At 52.2% G+C, this 21982-nt stretch overlaps 1 protein-coding gene across 2 annotated transcripts in view; it reads right to left on the reverse strand.

Moving 5' to 3' along the window:
• NKD1 (NKD inhibitor of Wnt signaling pathway 1) overlaps positions 1 to 21982 on the reverse strand; it is an 85894-nt gene that overhangs the window by 24929 nt on the left and 38983 nt on the right. For both annotated transcript variants that reach the window (XM_017882969.1, XM_017882970.1), the window contains one exon: positions 2333 to 2399. In XM_017882969.1, coding sequence (XP_017738458.1) covers positions 2333 to 2399 — 67 coding nt within the window. The remainder of the gene's footprint in view (positions 1 to 2332; positions 2400 to 21982) is intronic.

The raw sequence follows: 21982 nt of genomic DNA on the forward strand, positions 1-21982 counted from the left end.
AGACTTCTTTTTATCTTCACGCCTCAGATGGCCTTTTTTCTCTCTTAAACAGCTCTCCAGCCCGCCAAGAGGCAATGAACTTGGCCAACAGGAAGACAAAGAAGAGATTCAGGACTCAGCTTTTTCTCCCTTGGCCAGTAGCACAGAGGGACCCCCCAGCCCCAGGTCCGGAGCAGGCAGCTGGTTTTCTGTGGCCAGAACTCAGTAGCACCTGCTCTCACCAGACCTAGCCATGTGGTGGCCTGCCATCCACACCATATTGCCCACCCTGGGGTGGGCGGCCTCAGACCACAGGACCAAGGGTGCCAGAGGACCACAGATGGCCACTGGGTCCAGGGTCCCTCATGGGGTCTTAAGGGCCACACGGACAGGTCCAAATGCCCACCTGACTCAAACCAGAGCAGCTCTGCTCCTGCTGCCTTATTTATGGTTTTCACTTTTAAATACTGACATTAGTTTTTAAATTCATAAGGAATACATAATTATGTCCTTTTTTGATTTTTTAAAAATATATAATTTTAGAATTATTGATAATAGAGACAGGGTCTCGTTATGTTGCCCAGGCTGGTCTTGAACTCGTGAGCTCAAGCAATTCTCCAGCCTCAGCCTCCCACAGTGCTGAGATTATAAGCATGAGCCACCATGCCCAACTATGTTCTTCTTAAAACAGTTCAACCATGAAATGCAGATAACACAGACTTAAGTCTCCTCCCATGTTTGGAAAGAGCTATGGTTATCATCTGTCTAGGCCTCTATCCACACAGTCATATGCATATGTGGTACCCTAAGAAACTCCTGAGGATGGTCTGGTGCCTTCTTTTCATAAAAGATATCAGACTGTATGCACATACAAAGCTTTCTGCTCACGGGACTCCTCCCCCTTGATCTGGGGCCTGCTTACATTTGAACAAAGTTTGCTAGATACCTGGCTCTCCAACCTGCCTCCAACTTCTAGGCAACGGAGTATCTTCAAACAGTGCTTCTCCGAGTGTAGTGTGCATGCAAGTCACCTGGGGAGCTTATTAAAATGCAGATCGGATTCAGCAGGCCTGGGCTGGAGCAAAGATTCTATATTTATAACAGCTCTCAGGCCAGATGTGGCCACGGTCCTCAGGTCTGGCCCAGGCTCCCCTTAAGAACTTCCCAGAACAGTCTGCTCTCCTCTTACGGCCCTTCGGACACCCGCAGGCCTGGATCCCCCTCCGCAGACCCTTGCACCATGGCTCCCCAGCTCTCCAGCCAGCTGTCTGCCCTGCTCTCAGCAGAGATGTCCTTCCTTACTCTCATAAGGCAGCCCCCCATTTGGTGATTTCTTCCTGCTTCTGAATTTAAAATCTCCCATTCAGCAAACACTCTGCTTCATGCTGTCATCCGTTCCTGGCACCAATTCTGGGAGCCAAGCAGGGCAAAGGCCCTTGTTCCCATTCTACAGATGTGGAAACTGAGGCTCAGAAAGGTGGGGTGGCCTTCCCAAAGTCAAACTAGCACACCAGCAGCCAGCAGACCCTCCACTTGAGCGTCCTGATTCTCTCTACAACACGGCGCTTTACCATGAAGAAAGCAAGCAGCGGCCAAGTGCGGTGGCTCATGCCTGTAACCCCAGCACTTTGGGAGGCCAAGGTGGGAGGGTTGCTTGAGGCCAGAAGTTCAAGACCAGTCTGGGCAACATAATGAGACCCCGTCTCTACAGAAAAATTTAAAAATCAGCTTGGCATGGTGGCGTGCAACTGTAGTCCTAGCTACTTGAGAGGCTGAGGTGAGAGGATCACTTGAGCCCAAGAGGTCGAGGCTGCAGTGAGCAATGATTATCTACTGCACTCCAGCCTGGGTGACAGAGCAAGACCCCATCTCAAGAAAGGAAGGAGGACGACACAGGAGAGAGGTGAGAGGCTGGCTGTGTGTGTGTGTGTGTGTGCACTCATGCGCCAAGGGAGTGACACGATGGAGGAAACGGAATAGGCACTATGTGTAATGCTTACTCCATGCCCAACACTGCCTGATCACACTTCACACACCACTCTCAGCAGCTACTCTTATTATCCCCAGAGGAGTAGCAGAGTTTCAACAACCTGTCCAAGGTCCACCAGCTAATCTGGTGCAGGGTCAGGACCAGCCCCTACCTGGGCTTGGACCTATGAAGTGCCACATCTGTCTCTTACTCCTCTCCTCCATCCCACCCTCCAGTCCACCCCCACCCAGAGTCACAAGGTCACAAGGTCCCTGTTGTGCCCTCCGTCTGCAGATTTTCTGGAATATGCAGGGCACATGGCCAGCTGGACACCGGCTTCCCCCACTCGCTGCTGCTGGGAAGAGAGCAATGGACTCCGAGTACCTTCCAGCCGGAAGTCGTCCTCCTCTTCCTCGCTGAGCGTGTCTCTCAACACGTCGCCCACGAGCTCCTAGAAGACAAAGCAGAGGCATTAGGGGGAGTACAGCGCTGAGACATTAAAAGTGGCGCCTTGAAGACCCTTGGCTGATTCTTCTGATGGGAATTCAGGTCAAGTGAGGCAGATCCTATTGCACCTGAAAAGTTAAGCGACAAGGTGGGTCCCTCCTGCCCTTAACATAAACCCACAAGTGTCAGCACAACATTTAGGCCCCTGCAGGCTATGGCTCCACCTGGTCTTCCATCATGCCTCCCATATTTCACCAACACACATGCTTTCCGGAAACCAGCCTGATTCCTTGCACTCACCCTGCCTGTTCCCCACCAGTGAGTTAAGGATATCTGGGATCTCATCCCAACTAACCTGACCAGGAGGTGTCAAGTTAGCGAGGGGAGTGTTGCTGGTCCAAAAGCTGGGAAATTTCTAGGATATCAACAAAGGCCCCATCTGTCTGACCCACCCTAGCAGGATAACTCCAAATATGGAAGAAGCTAGACCATACCTTGTCAAACTGTCTTCTGTATTTATTGGTATTCTGCCAGAAGACTTCTATGATCAAAGAAGATTCTTTTAAACAAAGTTAAACAAGATCCCTTACAGCAGGACTTATCAGGACTTTTACTATGGTTCTAAACACTGTGAATCTCCAAGTGCTGGCATATTTTGCATTCTCCAAACTTACTCAGACCATGGAACTTCGTTTTTCAAAAGCATCACGAGATTCATGTCCCAAGAAACCCGCTTTAGGAAATACTCCTGTTATGGGAGGACAGACAAGGGTTTGGGGGGATGATGATGCTATGGTAGTGCTTCTCAAAATACAAAATGACAAGCAATAAAAAAGCCCAAACTCAGCAGCTGTCACCAACTTCTCTTTGTGAAAATAAAAGAGAGAGAGAAAAAAAAAAAAACCAAAAAAAAAAAAAAAAAACCCAACCCTTTCCTTGGGAGAAAAAAAAAACTCTACACCTCAGATGATGCTTAAAAAAAAAAGCCAGTCTTCATCTTGATGAACAAAAGAAAAACACGGCTTTGTATTGCTGATCTCATCAACTGGACACAGCTGGAGGTAAGCCTCTTGCTTTTTTTGTTTTTTGTTTTAAAGACAAACAGCTAACATTTTGTGGCTATTCTCTTTCTTCTTTCAAATCTTTCTAGGGCATTACACACTCTTTCTTAAAAGCTGTTAAAATGTGGCCATTCAGATTCTGGTGTCCCATTTACTTCAAAACCAGGCTACTTTATTCCTCGAGTCAGGATGGCTTCCCTCTCCTCCTCCGCCAATTATTATAATCATCGAACATTTCCTGGGCTTGTAAACTGGCTGTTTGTGTTAACAGAGCCCGAGTTGACAGGGGAGCTGGGAGACGATGACAGGAAAGGGATGCACACAGGTGGCATCATTAGATGGCTGGGACGCCCCAGCAGCCAATTAAAGCCCATCTTTCATGCAGGAGAAAGACGGGTGCCACCGCCCCCTGAAAGGCTGGTAGGCAGAGCTTCCTCGAGGGAACAGGCAACAGTCTTCAAGAGAATCTGTGCACCTCTTCACGCTGAGGTCTTCTGCAGAGGGGGGCTCTGCGCCTGCCACCCTGACTGCACCGCAGCCGGGTGACAGCATCAATGAGATGTCTGAGTACTCGTGTCTTTTTACTGGCACACTTGGAAGAGTTTAAAGACTCCAGACATCGCCACCAACAAGGCAGCCGTGTGGGACCCTATAACGATGACCACATGTGCTCAAGGCACCCCAGTCATCACCGATGACAGCTTCAGCACTCCCTGTTCAGAGGACCAAGCTCTCTGACACACCCAGAAAGCAGAGTTCTGGCAAGTTCCAGGATAGGCCTCTCACCACTCAAGAGCACCCTGCTCTGAAGAACACTGGAAAGCTCCCTGGAGCCATGGTCCATGGATGCACTGTGCTGTGCCAATGCTCAACTTTGCAAAAACTCTCTCTCCCCGGCCAGGTGCAGTGGCTCACGCCTGTAATCCCAGCACTGTGGGAGGCCTAGGCCGGTGGATCACGAGGTCAGGCAACCTGGCCAACATGGGGAAACCCCGTCTCTACTAAAAATACAAAAAATTAGCCGGGCATGGTGGCAGGCACCTGTAATCCAACTACTTGGGAGGCTGAGGCAGAAGAATCGTCTGAACCTGGGAGGTAGAGGCTACAGTAAGCTGAGATTGCGCCACTGCACTCCAGCCTGGGTGACGGTGTGAGACTCCGTCTCAAAAAAAAAAAAAAATGCATCTCCTCCGCTGAGCCACACAGCCAGGGTCTGCGGCGTGCAGTGTGCATGCTCCTAGAGCTTTGAGTCTCTAGGCCAGAAGCCATGTGGGATGTGGAGCCAAACACAGGATCACATCCTGGCTGTACCGCCTGCCTTGCCTTTGGACCTCAGTCTACTTATTTGTAAAATGGGCATAGTCATCAACCATAATAATAACCAAACAGCTGACACTTACTGTGCATTTTCCATGTGTCAGGCACTTTATGTATACAGTCATTCCTCGGTACCCGTGGGCGACTGGTTCCAAAACTCCCTGAGGCTATCAAAATCTGTAGATGCTCAAGTCCCGTATATAAATGGTGTAGTATTTGCATATAACCTACAAACATCCTCCCCTATACTTTAAATCACATCTAGATTACTTACAATACCTAACAGAGTGCAAATGCTATGGAAATTGTTGTTATACTGTATTGCTTAGGGAATAAGGACAAGAAAAGTCTGTATGTGTTCAGTACGGATGCTTTTTTGTTTCCAAATATTTCCTATCTATGGTTGGCTGAATCCATAAATACAGAGCCCATGGATATGGAGGGCCAACTGTGTACATGTGTATTTATTAACCCCCTGAATCATCACAACAGCCCTGGTCTTTCCATCTCTCAAGAAATAGATGCTCATTAAAATGATTTGCAAATTGTAAAGTGAGAGGTATAATCGTTACCGTTATTATCTACAAAGAAAGTGGCCTCAACCCTGAAGGACCATATGAGACCAGAAACGGTGCTGATGACAGTCACCCGTCATCTACCGCGTGCTCACAGTGTGCGAGGTACTGACCAATGGGATCCTCACGGGAGGCTCCGGAGAATGGCCTCCCCACAGCCCTGCATCTAAGTGGCTAAGAGGCTCCAAGCGGCTGCGACCCCCTCTGGATCACCTGCCAGCAAGGGGCGAAGTGGGGACTCGAGCCAGCTCCTTCAGGTGCCTCAGCCCGGGCTCCTACTCATGCAACCAGGGCTCCTGTGGGCATGGGAGCAGAGGTGGCCAGGAGTCCTGGTGCCTACCAGCGACCAAGGATCACACCTAAAGGAGTGCAAGAAAAATAGCCCAGCCGGCAGCTCCAGTGGGTGAGTGGTCAACGGCTCCCATCTGCCTAGCAAGACTCAAAGCTCCCCTGCTGCTCCCCACAACTTGAGGACTTAGCCCTGCCCTCAAGCTGAGCCCTGGCTGGCAGCCTCACATGTCAGGGCCAGGGCCAGGCCCTCGGCACCACCCTTCGGGAAGGCAGCTGTTGCTGGGAGACACACTCCGACCTTCGACAGCGCCACTGCGAGCCCCCGTGCAGAGGGCATGGAACTGGAGGTGGTCAGACCTTGGTTCAAATCCCAGCTCTGCCTCACATGTGCTGCGCCACCTGGCGGAAGGAACTTTATCTCTAGTGCACCTCAGTCTCCCCATTCGTAAACAGGGGTGACAGCAATCAGGATATCTGAGGGAGGCAGTGTGAGAAGTGAGGAAGTCATTGCATGTGAAGCGCTTAGCAGGGCAGCTGAAAGCGGGAATGGGGTTCATCAGGTCAGTAGTTACTGTTTATTACTCTTGCTATTATCATATGGTGGCCAGAACATTGCTGGGACGAGCTGAGAGACTCGCCAGACCCCATGTGCCCTCACAGACACCTGGAAACATGCCCCATCCTGCCCAGCACACGGTTTTCAGGGGGCTGCATTTCCCCCTCGTGGCAATCCTTTCAGGTATTCCAAAGGACTGCCACGACTACCCTGCTTTACAGATGAGACAACTGAGGCACAGAAAGGTCAAGTGACTTACTTGCCCAAGGTCACACAGCTAGTAAGTGCCAGTGCCCAAGCCCACACCCTTTATCACTGCACCTGGGAAACCCACATGTGGGGCTTGGCTGCAGTGGCCACCCTCCTCCACTTCTTTTGTCTACTTAGTTGTCACTCTGCCCGTGGTCCCAGGCCCCTCCCCTCTAGCCTCCCGGACAGTGGGCCTCAGACTCTTCTGCAAGTTCTGATCAAAGACCTTCCTGGGTCTCAAGAGCCCCTGCTCCACCAGACCTGGGGCCAGGCTGCTCCTGCCCAGTGGCCTGGCTTGGTGGCCTCTCAGGCCCAGATGTGCCACCTTCCAAGTCCCAGTGGTGCCCCATCAGCTGGCCCTAAAGCCCCTCCTCTGCCCTACACTGGGCCCCAGGAAGAGAGGCCAGCTCCTCCGGGCACAGGGTGTGCGGCCAGCACCAGTCCAGAGCCCAGAATCCAGGCACGATACCTTATAAGGCCTCCGGGAATGGGAAAACCACATCAAAGCAGCCTTGGGGAGCAAGCTGGAGTTTGGCTGGGGTTTTTCCTCTGTCTTTGAGACTTCCTACTCCTGAATGTAAGATCTTCCCCCACCGCCTGCCCCAGCAGTGCTTTGTCAATCTTTCTGTTCTCTAAGAGCTAACAGATGTTGGTGCCACGGGTTTCAAAGCAAACTCCCGGTGCCCACAGAACACGGCACAACTCACAGATTCCAAGAATGTACAGGGTTGGGACGTGCCGGGGAAAGGGGGGGTGCAGGGCCCAGGCCACCCTGTAACCCTTAGATCCAAGCAGCCTACCCTGGAGCTGCCCCAGGAAATTCCTGGCAAGCTCTCTCTTCCCAGTACGCTGAGGCCGCAGCCCGGCCAGGCGCTCTCCAGGCCTTGCTGAGAGCAAGCTCTTGCCTTCCTCTTGTTCCCTCTCAGGAGGCAGGACAGGGATGCTCCACTCCCCAGCGTCCAGAGCAACCTGGCAGTCGGGGCACCGAGGCTCCGGGCCCAGCCCCATCCTCGGCAGCCGACTGGCAGCAGACACATCACTTAACTTCTCCAGCCTCCATTTTCCCCTTCTGTAAAATGGGGATTTTGATGTCAAAGAGCAGTCAATGAGAAAACGTAGACAACAGGCCTAGATGGTGTCTAATGCGAAGCTGGAAGCACTAACATCAGTTTCTCTCCTCTTCCCAACACAGGTTCAGGAACATTCTCACATTCCATCCTAATGCCTGGCGAGCCAGTGCCTCAATGTCCACCCTGAGACGATGCTCACATGTGTGTCCAGGAGGCACATTTAAATCCAGTGATGTTTAATGCAACGCACTTCCTGTTAATCCGCAGTCAGGAACACCCTGGATGTCCCAAAGGCATGTGCACTGGATCTCCACAGAGGAACACCACATGAGAGGGACTCCAAAAGAACAAGACAGACCTGCAGACCTCCCAGGCAGGCAGCCAGACCACAGCACGGGCAAAGAAGCCACGACAGGAAGATACGCAGACTGTGCTGCTACCTGTACACAGAGGAGAACACCAAACCCATGTACGCCATGAGATTGTCCCCGTGTGGGTGAACATGCGGAAGACGACAGCCACAGAGACCTCCAGGGAAGGGAGGGCAGACAGAGGCAGCGGGTGTGGGGGGGGTCATAAACCCCAGCCTTATCAGAAGTGTTCTCATGTTTAATGGATGAGTATATTACTTGGGTAATTAAAATCCAATTTAGTAAAACCGCAGATAATAACCCACTTTACAAAAGAGAAAACAAAAGCTGGGAGATTAAATAACAGGTCCAAGGTTTTGTGGAAAGTAACAGAGTGGGATAGACCCCTGGAGGGGTCTCTAGAATAGGGAGGCCGGCCAAGATGATGCTCACAGTTCCCTGGAGCACAGACCTTCTTGGGTTCCAGCCCACATACCATCAATGGGCAGCTCTCTTTTCTAGGGCTATACCCAGGAAATAAGAGGAAAACTGGGGCTATCCAGTTTCTGGGCCTCAAGTTCTATGTCTCTCACATGTACCTCTCCCCTGTGGACCTGTTATCTCTGCCCACACAGCCTCCCTCCCATCCCCAGGCCCCCAGGGCTTTCCCAGGCCTCCAGAGCCTACTCTGCCTATAAGCGCGGCAGGCTGAAAGTGCTAGGAAATTACCCAGCCCGTCCCAACACTACACAACACGCAGGCCAGTGATACAAAAATAATCCTCATCAAAGGGCGGGGAAATGGTAAGAGGGCACAGCGGGCAGGAGTCAGGGAAGGCTCCTGGAGGCCTGACCCCAGGGACAGGAGAGGCTGGGGGCATCCTCCTCCCCAGGAGAGGAAAACAGGCTTGCCCCTCCCTGCCTGGGTCATCAGAACAGAGGCCTCAACATGCTGCTTCCAAGATAAATGGCATCTCTTTCCAAAGGAGCCAAAATATAGGGCAGAGTCCTCAGCCACTCCCCTGAAGACCCTTGAGCCCACCACAGCCATAGGTCACCTGGTGGTGGCTCCTGGCTCTGCCCACCAGACCTGTGCCCCGCCGCAGCCAAGCCAATTAGAACCCTTCCCCGGGACCCCTTCTTGGGAGCTGAAGGGAAAGAACTCTTCTCTGGTGCCAAGGCTGTATCTCATCTCATCGGCAGCTTCTCAGAGACAGCTCACTCGAGGAGGCAGCTCACACAGACAGACGGAGGCCAGCGCTGGGACCAGTCTCAGGCCCAGCCTTCTCCAGAAGGAGGCTGCCTGCGGGCAGGTCTCTGGGTCTGTTTTGCCCTTGAACAGCACCTGGTACCAGGCAGGCACTTGATAAAGTGTCTGTTCGGTGAACCCTGGGGCAGGCCCACCCTCACCCCCGCTTCCCACCGATGGGACGGTCACACAAGCCACTAAACGGCTCTTGCTGCTTCCAGCAATTCAGGTCAGGTTTCTGTTACTTGCAACTAAAAGCTCTGACTCCTACAGCTCCCAGAAGCGATCCACAGCATCCTCAAAGCTAAGTCCAGGATTCCCAGGCAAGCTTGGGAGCCAGTGGAGCAAGCTCCTGCTGCCCTGCTGTACCGCAGGTCCCTGCAGGAGCCTCACCTGCAGACTCCACTCAGAGCTGTGGAAGCTGAGGCAGGAGGGAAGACAGGCTCCCTGGGCTGCACACACAGACCAGGCCTTTTGTGTTTGGCTTGCAAGGACCATGTCTTCAAGACGCCAAAGACATTGAGCAGCAATTAAAATTCCTCAGATTTCTCCTGGACTATTTTTATCTGCCCAAGATGCAATCGATGTGCTCCTAACTGTAGATCCCCAGCCTTCAGCTCCCCACATCCTGGGAACCCCAACCTGAGCCTGCCTCCTGGGCTTGAGGGTTTGCACAGGGAAGGTGGACAGCCAGCAAGGAGTGGTACGGCAGGGCTGGCAGGAAAGACTTCAGACCCGGGGCCTGATTCTGAAACCACCATACTCCCTTCCTCCAGCCCTCAGGCCTGAGGCCCGACAGGGTGCACATAATCCCTAGAGATGGGTTGCCCAATCCTGCACCTCAGCCAGCCACAGTCACCAAAGGGCCAGCAAAGGCTACTTCCTGGGTTGTCACCCCAGTCAGTCACAGGCATCCACACGCCACTGTCACACCTTCCTCCAGAGCCATGTCCCACCTGGGCTACCATGAGTACTTAAATGCTTCTCTTTAAATTGGCTCTCTCTCTCTCTTTTTAATCTAGTCTTGCCATAAAGCAATAAGATCAATAAAATCACAGGTGCTGGGGGGCTTGGTTTGGTTTGGTTCTGAGATGGAGTTCTCACTCTGTCCCCCCAGATGGAGTGCAGTTGCATGACCACAGCTCACTGCGGCCTCCAACTCCTGGGCTCAAGTGACTCTCCTGAGTATCTGTGACTCCCGCCGGCACAGGCCACCATGCCCAGCTAATTTTTTAAAACTTTTTGTAGAGACAGAGTCTTGCTATGTTGCCCAGGTTAGGTAGTGGTGGTGTTTTTTCTTTTAAGGACAATTCATCTTGAACAAATTCAGAATCATTAAAATATAAGACACCCACCACTTACCACCTGAAGTTCCAACCCCTCAATAGGACATCAACCACTGAACCACGCTTTCAGAACAACGCGATTTAAAGGACCCATCCCCTGGCCCCCACAGTGGTCAGGCTGGTTCCAACAAGTAGGAAGAGGGTGGGTGGGAGAGAGACACCAGGCAAGGTGGGCACCAGGAGAGGCCACCAACCTTCCCACCTGGCCCCCCTCCTTCAAGACTCATGGCTTCAGAGTGTGATTTCTGAGCATGGAGAAAAAATGACTAATGGGGGGAAAAAAAAACCCAAAACACCAAAACCAACAACAGAAAAGAGTAAATCTTAACATCACCCAGAATCCTTCCTGATCTCAAACTGCTGGCATTTCAAAGCCCTTAAGAGATGACCCAATGTAGGGATTGTCCACAGCCAGGCAGGGCACGGGGCGGGGAGACTTTGCTGTTCGTCTGACCACAATTTTCCAACTAGACCGTGTTCAAAGGCATTTCCACAGTGGAAACTGGGATCAGATGGGCATGTTGCGGCCTGGGGGTAACTGAGGTCGTGAATATAAAGGACGCAGTGATGATGATAACCAGCCTTAGTCAGTGTGTGACGTCTGCCAAGTGTTCCATGAAGCACGTTCGGAGCATCACCGACCAAGCGCTCCCAGCAGCCCTAGAAGCTGGGCTCTGCAATGACCCCCACTTTGGCCATGAGGAAACTGAGGCTTAGAGAGGTTAAGTGACTCACTGAAGTTGTCAGTCAGGTCTGGGTTTGAGCCTTGGTTCTTCGGCTTTATATTGTGTGACTTTGTACAAATGATTCTACCTGACTATGCCCCAGTTTCCCCAGCCAAAAGTGGAAATGACAGCCCCCACCCGGCAGGGCAGTTGTGAGAGGAATGGAGAGTATGTGTACGGTGCTTCGTGCATGGTCTGGCTCAAACAGCGTGTCCCAAGTCATAGCTGTCACCTTCTTCTCCCTCCGGGCCCTGGTCTTTCATTCTGTCCCCTCACATCCTCTCTTCTGCCCTGGTTTTTGTCAGGGATGCCACAGCGGATCAAAGCCCAGCCCAGCACTGCCTCATCACCCCAGAAGGCCTCAGGTGACCCCACTTCTGGCCGGCTGCAGAGAGCAGAGAGAGTGCACTCAGCGCTTGTCGGAGTCTCTGCACTCCCACCCACTGCTGACCACACACATACACACATAGCCTTCCCACCCACCATTGACCTCTCTAAGCCACTGCCCACCACAACACTGCCCCCACAACACTGCCCACCACACCATTGATCCTGTCCCGCCACTGCCCACCACACCACTGCACACCGTACCACTGACACCACCATGCCACTGCACACTGCACCACTGATCCTGCCACACTGCTGCCCACCACACCACTGGCCCCACCATGCCACTACCTGGCACACTGCTGACTAGTCCAGCCACTGGCCCACCACGCTACACAGCTGAGTGCTGGTAAGAGGAGAGGTCCGAGGGCCTTTGGCATGCCTCTGATCACCCAAGCAGCTGGGGCGGCATCTGCCAGCAGTTCCTGGCCCTGGGACAGGCCCCCGGTCTGCTGCCAGGGTCCAGCGCGTGTGACCTGCTGACAGGGTGGCCCTGAGCCAGGCTGCTTATGATAGGCAGCACTGTCATCTGGCCCCAAGGAAGGGTGCCCCACGGCCATAGGCATCCGCACCTCACTGTAGGGAAAGGATGTGTGCTCCTGCCCAGGGAAGGGGCTTGGGGACCCAAGAAGCCTAGAATTCCTTGCTCAGCCTCAGGAATGAAGGGCTTGAGCTTCTTGCTTTTCTGAACCTAAACAAAATAGATGAAGTAAGAGCCTCTTGATTCCTATACCCCGAGGCCTCATTTTATGGACAGGACAAGAGTGCCCACGAGCACAGGTGCACACACACGCGCTCACACACACACACACACACACACACACACACAGAGTCCACCCATGCAGCCCTGCAGTGCCCTGGAGAAACCATCCTGCAGAAGCCATGCTCCTACCCACTCTGATCCCATCCACCCTGGGCCTCCCATTCTCATCTCCTGGCCCCTTCTGTCCCTGCATCCCCAAAATAGCTCTAAGAAACTTGTCACCATCCCTCTCACAGGTCAGACTGCCCGCTCAGAGCCTCCCAGTCCTAAGCTGTCTTGTCCCCTTCACCCGGAGCGCCCTCCTCCCTCTACTGCTGGTGAAGTCTTTTGCCACTGTGGATTTCGACTTCCCACCTTCCTCAACTACCAGATGAGGACATAATCAAGAAGGTCACACTGGGAGCTTCCAGAGGACTCAGTTCATTCTGAAACTCAGCAGTCCGCATGCTGCCAGGGCTGTCTGTGATCGAAAGTCTCAGTGGCCACATCTATAAAATGAGGGCACCAGTCTCACCCGCCTGCCACGCAGCAGTGCACAATGATCACACCAAAGGTGAGTGTGGAAAAGCCAAGAAGGTGAGAGGGGCCATTTGGGAATGAGGGCCCAGGGTCCACAGTGCTGTCAGATAGGAAGCTGCTGAGGAACAGCCGGGTCCCCTCCTGCTGTGTTAATAAACAAAAAGGTGTGTTTCCCAGAACGTTTCTGGAAGGCCACACTCCACTTCAGAATGGGAACTGGGGCGCTGTCTCCTTCAGCTGTCCAGCTTTCTGGGTGATTTGAATTTTACATTTATATTCTCTCTTTTTAAACCAAGAATATTCAATCCTTTTATACTAAAAAAATACTAATAACTTTTCAAAGAGGTTTTTCCATTAAAACTAATGATGTGGCTCTATCTCCTGTTTGATGTCACCAAGTTGCTCAACAGGCACCTCAAACTTCATGTGTCCAAACCGGATGCCTGGTGGCCCCCAAACCTGTCCTCCCCAGTGCCTTCCCTGTGCACACACAGGGCAGCTCCCTGCTTCCTTGGCTCTGGCCAGACACCCCGGAGGCATCCGCACATCCTGTTGGCTCTCCCTCAAAACACACCCTGAAACCAATCATTGCCACCTCCTCCACTTCTGCCACGAGTTCCAGGCCACAGTCCTCTTGAATAATGACAATCATTTTCTATTCTCTGCCCTTGCTGCCACCCCAACCCCTACCTAATTGCCCAAAGTTCCACCAAAGCCCATTAAAGCCCCACCCAATTTTTCTGCCCTATCACCTCCCTCACCCCTTCTGTTCCTCCCCGTTCACTCGCTCGCCCGCAGCCACACAGGCGTCTTGCTGTTTCTCCAACAGGTTCAGCTCATTCCCCACTCAGGGTCTTCGTACGCGCTGTTCCCTCTACCCAGAAGGCTCTTCCTCTGGACAGCCCTTCCCTCCTGCCCCTCCTTCAGGTTTGGGCTCATTATCACCTTGTCACCTAGGTGAGGTCTTCCCAGATCTCTTTATTTAAAACTGCAGCCCCCTCTCCCACACTCCCTTCTTTATTGTCTCTGGGGCATTCCCACCATCTGACACACCATGTATCAACTCCTGACGGCAGAGACACTCGACTGGCGTGTTAACCACCAAACGCAGCTCTATATTTACTGACTCAGAAAAACATGCCCCGCATTTTCTTGAAAGGAAAAAGCAGTTGCCAAAGAGCAGAGAAAATGTGATTACATTTCCTCACATTATCTGCACGTGTTTCCATGTGCTGTAGGAGGAGGCACACGTCTGCAGAGACGGGCACCAAAATGCTCCCAGAAATGGTGCCCAGTGCTGGATTCTGGGTCACCCAATGGTCTTCCATGAACACACGATTACTTCTACAATCAGAAATTACAGCAAAGCGTTTTGAGGGAAAAAAAAATGCTAAAACATATAAAAATGGGCACCCAAGTTGGTTGTAGAAAGACTCGCACTCAGAAATCTGCTGAAAGGGTCTTGGCCTTAGCAGTGGCAAGACCTACAGCTTTCTGGTGAAATGGGTGGCCTCCTGATTCCAGCTGGGAGGGAAGGTGGAGACTCCGGACTTTGGGCCACCCAGACCCCATTGCTCCCTTCCACAGCCACACAGTGCACACAGGTCAAAAAGAGGCCACAGCCAGACCCCTGCCTGCTTCTCACTGCTCACTGTATGTGTATAGGAAGCCAGGGGCTATGTAATGCAGACAGTACTTTGATTCCAGAAATGGCACAAGACCAGCTAAGCATGCAAGCCAGGCTGTCAATGGGGGCCCAGGGGGAGCAGGGTGGCACTCTCCTGCACATCCCAACCAGCACACACCAAATTTTGCTGTTGCCATTCTCAAGCAACCAAAGATCTCAAAGCAAAAAGTATGGGGATCTAGAAGGCTGCTGCCTGCCCCTGCAGGTCCAGTCAACAGCCCACATCACCCTGTGTCACCACAGGGTGGTCGCCTGGGAAGTCAGTGAGGTCTGGGAGAGGCCCTATGGTCAGCATGAGAGGCCACTCTTGGGCCTGGGGGTAAGAAGGTCTTCATGGCAGTGACTTCACCCATCACACCTATACCTCACCCAACAACCCAGGAGGTCCAAGTGTGAGCTATTGCTGTTTTTACAGACGGGGGGACTGAGAGTCATAGGGGAGGCAAGAAAGTGGTAAGGCTGGGAGAAACGGAGCGCTCCCGAGAAGAAGGCCAGAGCTCTCAGGACATGCCCCTGGGTATTCCTGGATCTGGAAGAGACGCCTCTGCCGTCTGAGCCCCACATTTCCACCAGGACCACCAGCATCAGGCTAGGCCAGAGCCTTTGTTCAGAGGTTCTTACCTGCAAGAAGGACCCAGCCCCTCTGAGAATATGCCCCTAGAAAAATGCCATGCAAAGAAAATTGCACATTGAATTTCAGGGGGTTCATGAACCTCCCCACTACAAGTCCTTTTGTGAATTTTAGTTTAGGAACCTCTGAGAGTTCAGATGGGTAAACTGAGGGCTCAAAAAGGGACAGGACTTGCCCAGCGTCACAAAGCCAAAGAGAAGCAGAGCCAGGATCCGAATCCACAGGACCCACCACTGGGAGCAAAGAACCAGCAAGAGATGAGTTCCCTCGGGGAGCAGAGGCACAGGACAAGAGCCCCCACACGCCCTGACTGCCAAGGGCCGGAACACCCAGCCCAACAAGCCTACCTTCAGATGGTTTCTCCACAAGCACCGTCTCAGGCAATCAAACATTTCAAAGGAAAATGTAGTGGGTCCAGGCATAAGGGCCCAGGATGTTTGGGGAACGCTGCGTGGACTTCTCAAGGCTTTCTAGACCACCTGCAGCAGGATTCCCATGAGGTGCCCACAGATGGGGGGTCTCCTCACTTCTCTAGACCCTTTGATTGCAGTCCACCTCCCCAGGGCACCATGTGCACATGCAGATCCCCCCGAGTCTGTGTGCCCCCTCCCAGCAGCTCACACCTGGGGGCCCTCTTCAGAGGCCTGCCCTAGGGCTATGTCTGCAGATTCAAAGAACTGCCATGTCCCCACCCCAGGTGGACCTGAGCCTGGTGCAGGAGAATGAAAGCCCATACCTCCTGTCAGGACAAACTCAGAGGCATAATTTATACCCCAGAGCTCCCCCAGAGGGTCAGACTGAAGCCAAGACTTTGCCTGAAATGGCACCTGTGCTTGGCGTCTTCCTCTTGTCTGTCCTGCTTCCTCCACTGCCTCACTGGCCTGCCCTGCCCTGGGAGAGTGTCCTGAGTGAATCACTTGCACGTGACCCTCACCTCAGGCTCTGTTTCTGCAGTCCCTGACCTCACAGGGCTCTCCCCTGAACTACGCGGGTAGTTGGAGGAATCCTGACCCACTTGGTGAATTCACAGGGAGTAGGCAGGCCAATGAATTGCAAGCTGGTTGATCTCAGACAAAGCAGGTGGAACATCAGTCCAGCCCAGAAAGGCAATGGTCACACTGTGGCCAATTCAGCTGCATGAGGGGCCAGGGACCCTAATGCCAGGGTTCAGGCCTGAGAGGCAGAAAAATGGAAATGGACATTTTTTCCCACCCCACCCCACCCCAGCCCCACTTCAGGAACCCCCCTCCCCATCTTTCAGAGCCTAATTCAAGTGCAAGAAGCTTGTTCTAAGCACCTCGTGCCCCAGGAACCTCTCTCATTCAGCCAGCGCGTTTCGGGCCGGCTTCACAGACTGTAAGTTCAGGAGGAAGCCGAGGCTACGGGAAGCTCTTTGTCCCTCATCTGGCTCCTGCAGTGGGCATCTGCAGTTTGGAAGCCCCTGGCCCCAGCCTCCCTTCCTCCTTCTTCTGGGAACACTTTGATGTTCCTTGTTGGCTTTCTAGACCTCACAAATAAAAACAAAGGACGTTCAGTTAAATTTGAATATCAGATAACACATCATTGTCTAGCATAAGTATGTCCATGCAGTATTTGGGATAGACTTAAAACACAAAAAAATTAAGTGCTATTTATCTGAAATTCAAATTTAACCATGTGGCCTATATTTTATCTGGAAACCCTGCCCCTCCACTCCTCTCACCCACATGGTGTGGGCAGGCTGATTTCTCCGCGTAACCACCAGGAAAGGCACGTGACCCAGGCCTGCCCAATAAGAGCTTCGCACCATGCCAATCATGGGGACTGGTCAGGGCTGGGCACACAACCCAAGCTAGGCCAACCCCAGGACATCTTCTCTCTCTCTCTCTGTTGACATTGGTGAGATGTGAGCTGAGAGCCTGACCCTGCTGAAAGCACTTTACCACCTCAAAGAGACATTCTAGCTATGAAAAAAGTTGATACCAAGGAAAACAGAGACACGAGGGGATGCAAAAGAAAAGGGGTCCTGACAATATCATTTGAGCCCCTGGATCAAACGGTGCCTGAAGCTAGTACCTCCCCTACATTTTTCAATGACATGAACCACAAAATCTCCCCTTTTGGCTTAAGCCAGTGTGAGCTTATTCTCCTCGTAAGCCAGTGAATGAGTCCTGCTCACTCGCTCCTCCTCACCCTTGTCACCTGGGCATGAGGCTGGGCAGAGTCTATGCTCAGAGAACATGGTTTTACTTTCACTAAGGAAGGTGGCATGGGGCGATGGGAAAGCCTGAGCTCTCCAGTCAAGCAGGCACGGTTCCCGGCCCCACTCGGTCCCATCCTCGTCCCAAGTCCTTGCACAACAAACTCTCCGTGAGCCTTGGTTTCCCTATTTGTGAGATAAACATAGATACTTATACCTGGACTGCCCATATAATGCCAGTGCCCTAACCAGGGCACTTCAGAGAGACAAAAGGAGTGCTGTTCATACCCAAGTCGGGAGAGACTGGAACTGCCCTGGGTAAAGGGACCAGGGATGCCATCCCTAAAACCAATCCTGCCTGTCTCCACAACCCTCTGCACTAGCCCTCCCCCATAACCACACCTTCAATTCTGCCCCTCTCCCCGCTCCCCATCACCACCCTCTGTGCAGGATGCTCCCCTACTCGCTGCTTCTTGCTGCCTCCTAATTCATTCTTCTAGCCTCGGAGAAGCCATGCTTGGAGCCCGGGTTCTGTGAGGGCCCCACTCTGTGTCCTCCTTGCAGCCTTTGGCGTTCGGCGAGACAACTGCTTGTCTTGCAGGCTCCCCAGCCGGCTAAACTTGTTGAGGACAGGGTCTGTACATTTCTCCCTCATTTACTGAAGGCCCTTACAGAGCTGGCATGGTGCCTGGAAAACGACATAAAATAGCAGACAAAAAAGGACACCGCTAACCCTCTCTTCCTCCTCTCTGCGGGCTCTGTATTTTCTCTGTGCGTGGATAAAACCATCCTGGCTGCAATGCCAGGCAGGGACAAGTGAAACTATGAATCATGGAGTGGGGAGGGCATGGGGCAGGGCTAGGATCCACCCCCAGTGGGCCCAGGACATGCTGGTGACGTTCTCAGAGCCAGTGACTCGGGGACGGTGGCCTCAGAAGGCCCCGCCCAGCCCAGCAGCCCCCAGGCAGTGGCAGCAGCAATGCGCTGGCCTTGGGACAGCTTTCATTGATCCGAGGCCAACGTGGACTGGACCTGAGCCGGCTGCTATTCCAGCATTCAGCCCTGGCCCCTGCTCAAAACACAGGCCCGGCGTCTCCTTGTGGCCTTAGCCAGCTCTGTCCTCAGCAGCAGCCAAGTCACTGCCCAGAATGCAAATGGGGCAGGTGCAATGGGCCTCTCCAATCTGAGACCAAACCCATCACATCCCACACACAACCCAAGTTGTTCCACACACAAGCAGACAGGGTCCCCTTGGGTTGCTTGGCCCCGGCCCACATAGCTCCCCTGCCTATCCCTGGGCAGCCACTCCACCTGATTTCTTGGTTCAGTCAGGCATATAGCCTGAGGTCAATTACCTGGAGAACGCATTGCCACACCAGTTTCCTGGCTTGCACCCCAGCCTAGGTGGCGTACACTCATTTTATTTTCACAGGACCCCTCCCCAGCTCCACAGTCTTCACTGGCTCCCTGCTTCAATCAACTCGGAACCCTCTGAAGTCTTGCCCTAGCTTCTCAGTCCAGCTCACTGGGAAACAAATGGTTATGGCAGGGAAAAATGCTAACCTGGGAGCTGGGCGTTCTGCCTCAGTTTCCCCATTTGTACAAAAAGAGGAACCATGGCAAGAGGGTATCTCCAAAGGCTTTATTGCTGCAATACACCATGACTCCGCAGACTCAGGAGAGGGCCCATTCAGCCAGGCCCCAGGCTCTGTTCCTTCTCTGCTGTCTTCAGGCCACCCAGAAGGGCCACCGCTCACTTGCAAAGCCAACGATCAGCCCTCAGGACTGTCTGTCTCAGGAGGCAAAAGTATTTCGCGGAGAAGGAAAGAAAAGTGTGGATGTGAATGCTTCCCTCAACTCTGCATCAACCCAGCACCCAACCTTCCCAGCGCCAGACACCCTGCACCCAGGGGAACCACAGTGGCTACAGATGGAGAGAGAAGTGCAGCTCACAGGCTGAGGAACAAACGGCAAATATCTACCTGCATAGAACACCAGGAAGGACCCTAGCAGCCTCAGCCTAACAGTCAGCACCTCAAAAAAGAATTATCAGGTTAATCTAAAAAGAGGCTTCATTCTGGCCGGGTGCAGTGGCTCACACCTATAATCCCAGCACTTTGAGAGGCTGAGGCAGGCAGATCACTTGAGGTCAGGAGTTCAAGACCAGCCTGGCCAAGAAGGTGAAACTCCATCTCCACTAAAAAAAAGAAAAAAAAAAAAATAGCTGGGCATGGTGGCAGGCACCTGCAACCCAGCTACCAGCTACTCAGGAAGCTGAGGCAGGAGAATCACTTGAACCTTGGAGGCGGAGGTTCAGTGAGCTGAGACTGTGCCACTGCACTCTAGCCTGAGCAACAAAGTGAGACTCCATCTCAAAAAAAAAAAAAAAAAAGGCTTCATCCTAATGGCCATGAAGTCATAGTGGCAGTAAAGGAGCAAACAGCATTGCCAGGTGGTGTGGGGCCCAGACCATGCCCCACATGGCCTGGGGCTTGGGTCCTGGCTCTGTCACCTACAGGTTGTGTGATGCTGGGCAAACTAATAAACTTCTTTGTATCTCAGTTTCCTCCTCTGTATGATGGGTAAATAATAATATCTGCCTTGTGGAGTTACTGGGAGCATTAAATTAGGTCACATTTGTAAAGCGCTTGGAAAAAAATGCCTGGTTCCTTAGAAGCACCATGTAAATGCTTGTTAAATAAATAAAAATGAAGGTGAATATAAAGTACATAAAGACACACTTGTAATGTAAAAGAAGGATGACCATCCCAAGAAAAAGAAGGATGACTGTTTCTAAACATCTTTAGCATTCATTGGTTTTAACATATAGGAGGGTGTGAACATATGTGGGGATTTTTTTCTTCCTCTATCAGGCATAGGCCAGATTTACATGAGGAAATGATGTGTTCTAACATTATCTGAACAAACACAAAAGTATCAGTATGGGGAGATGAGGTTGAGCCCAAGAGTTCTGGAAAAGGTTGGGCCTCCTCCAAAAATGGGAAAGCTGGATTGGCAGGAGAGGTCACCTATAATATCAAGGTCAAAAGAGCATTCAGGGCCAGGCGCAGTGGCTCATGCCTGTAATCCCAGCACTTTGGGAGGCCAAGGCAGGAGGATCACTTAAGCCCAGGAGTTCAAGACCAGCCTGGGAGACATAGCAAGACCCATCTCTACGAAAAATTTAAAAATTAGCCTGGCATGGTGGCGTGCACCTGTAGTCCCAGCTACTTAGGAGGTTGAGGTGGGAGGATTGCTTGAGCTCAGGAGTGGGAGGCTGCAGTCTGCTGGGATGGTGCCATTGCACTCCAGCCTGGGCAACAGAGCAAGACCCTGTCTCAAAAAGAGAAAAGAAAAGAAAGAGAGAGAAGAGAGAAGAGAGAGGAGAGGAGAGAAAAAAAGAGAAAAGAAAAGAAAAGGGAAAGGAAAAGAAAAGAAAAGAAAAAAAGCATTCAGCAAAGGCCTCCAACATGATCCATTTGCCCACTGCCTTTATAGGCGAGCGTGAACTACCCAGACTTGGGCCACCACCTCCAGAGGGATGAACCCTCAGGGCGACTCCACTAATTATAGGTTGGAACTATCAAGGCACAGCCCTGTCTTAATGGTGCCCCCGACCAGGCTGACTAGAGTGGGCTGCAAGTGTCGGCTGCCCAGAGCTTCCACCGTGCAGCACCTTGGGGCATGCTGGGCTATAGAAAAGCAAAACCAAACAAAACCCATGAGGAAGGCGTGGGCTTAAAAAGGTCTTTTTCACCACCAGTGAAGTTTAACGCTTAAAAAGGAAGTCAAGAAAGTCGACTGGTGCTTGAGTCTGAGGGACTGGTGTGAGGAAACTCATTTCCGTATTCTCTCTACTTTCGTGTCTGTCTGAAATGTTCTATAAGACATAGTCTTAAAAAGGGGAACTTAGTCTAAAGAACAGGGGCTTGAGTTTAAACCATCTTGGGAGAAGCAGCCAGGCCCAAGACTAACCAAGAGTCACCCGGGCAACAAGGAGGATCTGAGCGCTGGGGTCAGAGAAGACATTAGGTTTCCTTTAGGCACGGTGAGGTCACAGCAAAATAGGGAGACCAAATGGTGTGCCACACGGACCATATGCCAGTCGCCCTCCCAAGTGCCCCATGTTTATAACTCATTTAATCGTCACAACAAACATGAGGTAGACATTGCTACTTCCCCATTCTACAAACGAGGAAATTGAGGCAGACAGTAGTTAACAAATTTGAGGCCAGGCACAGTGGTTCATGCCTGTAATCCCAGCACTTTGGGAGGCTGAGGCAGGTGGATCCCTTGAGGTCAGGAGTTTGAGACCAGACTGGCCAACATGGTGAAACCCCATCTCTACCAAAAATACAAAAATCAGCCGGGCGTGATGGCGGGAGCTGGTAATCCCAGCTAATCAGGAAGCTGAGGTGGGAGAACTCTCTTGAACCCAGGAGGTGGAGGTTGCAGTGAGCTGAGATCGCACCACTGCACTCCACCCTGGGCAACAGAGCAAGACTTTGTCAAAAAAAGAAAAAGAGAAAAAAAAAAAGAAGAGAGGAGAGGAAAGGGAAGGGGAGGGGAAGGAAAAAAGGGAAGGGGAGGAAAAGGAGGGGAGAGGGAAAGGAGAAGGGAGGAGAGGGGAAGG

This window comes from Rhinopithecus bieti, unplaced genomic scaffold (assembly GCF_001698545.2).
Source record: "Rhinopithecus bieti isolate Rb0 unplaced genomic scaffold, ASM169854v2 scaffold_13375, whole genome shotgun sequence".
In the NCBI taxonomy this organism is placed as follows: Eukaryota; Metazoa; Chordata; class Mammalia; order Primates; family Cercopithecidae; genus Rhinopithecus; species Rhinopithecus bieti.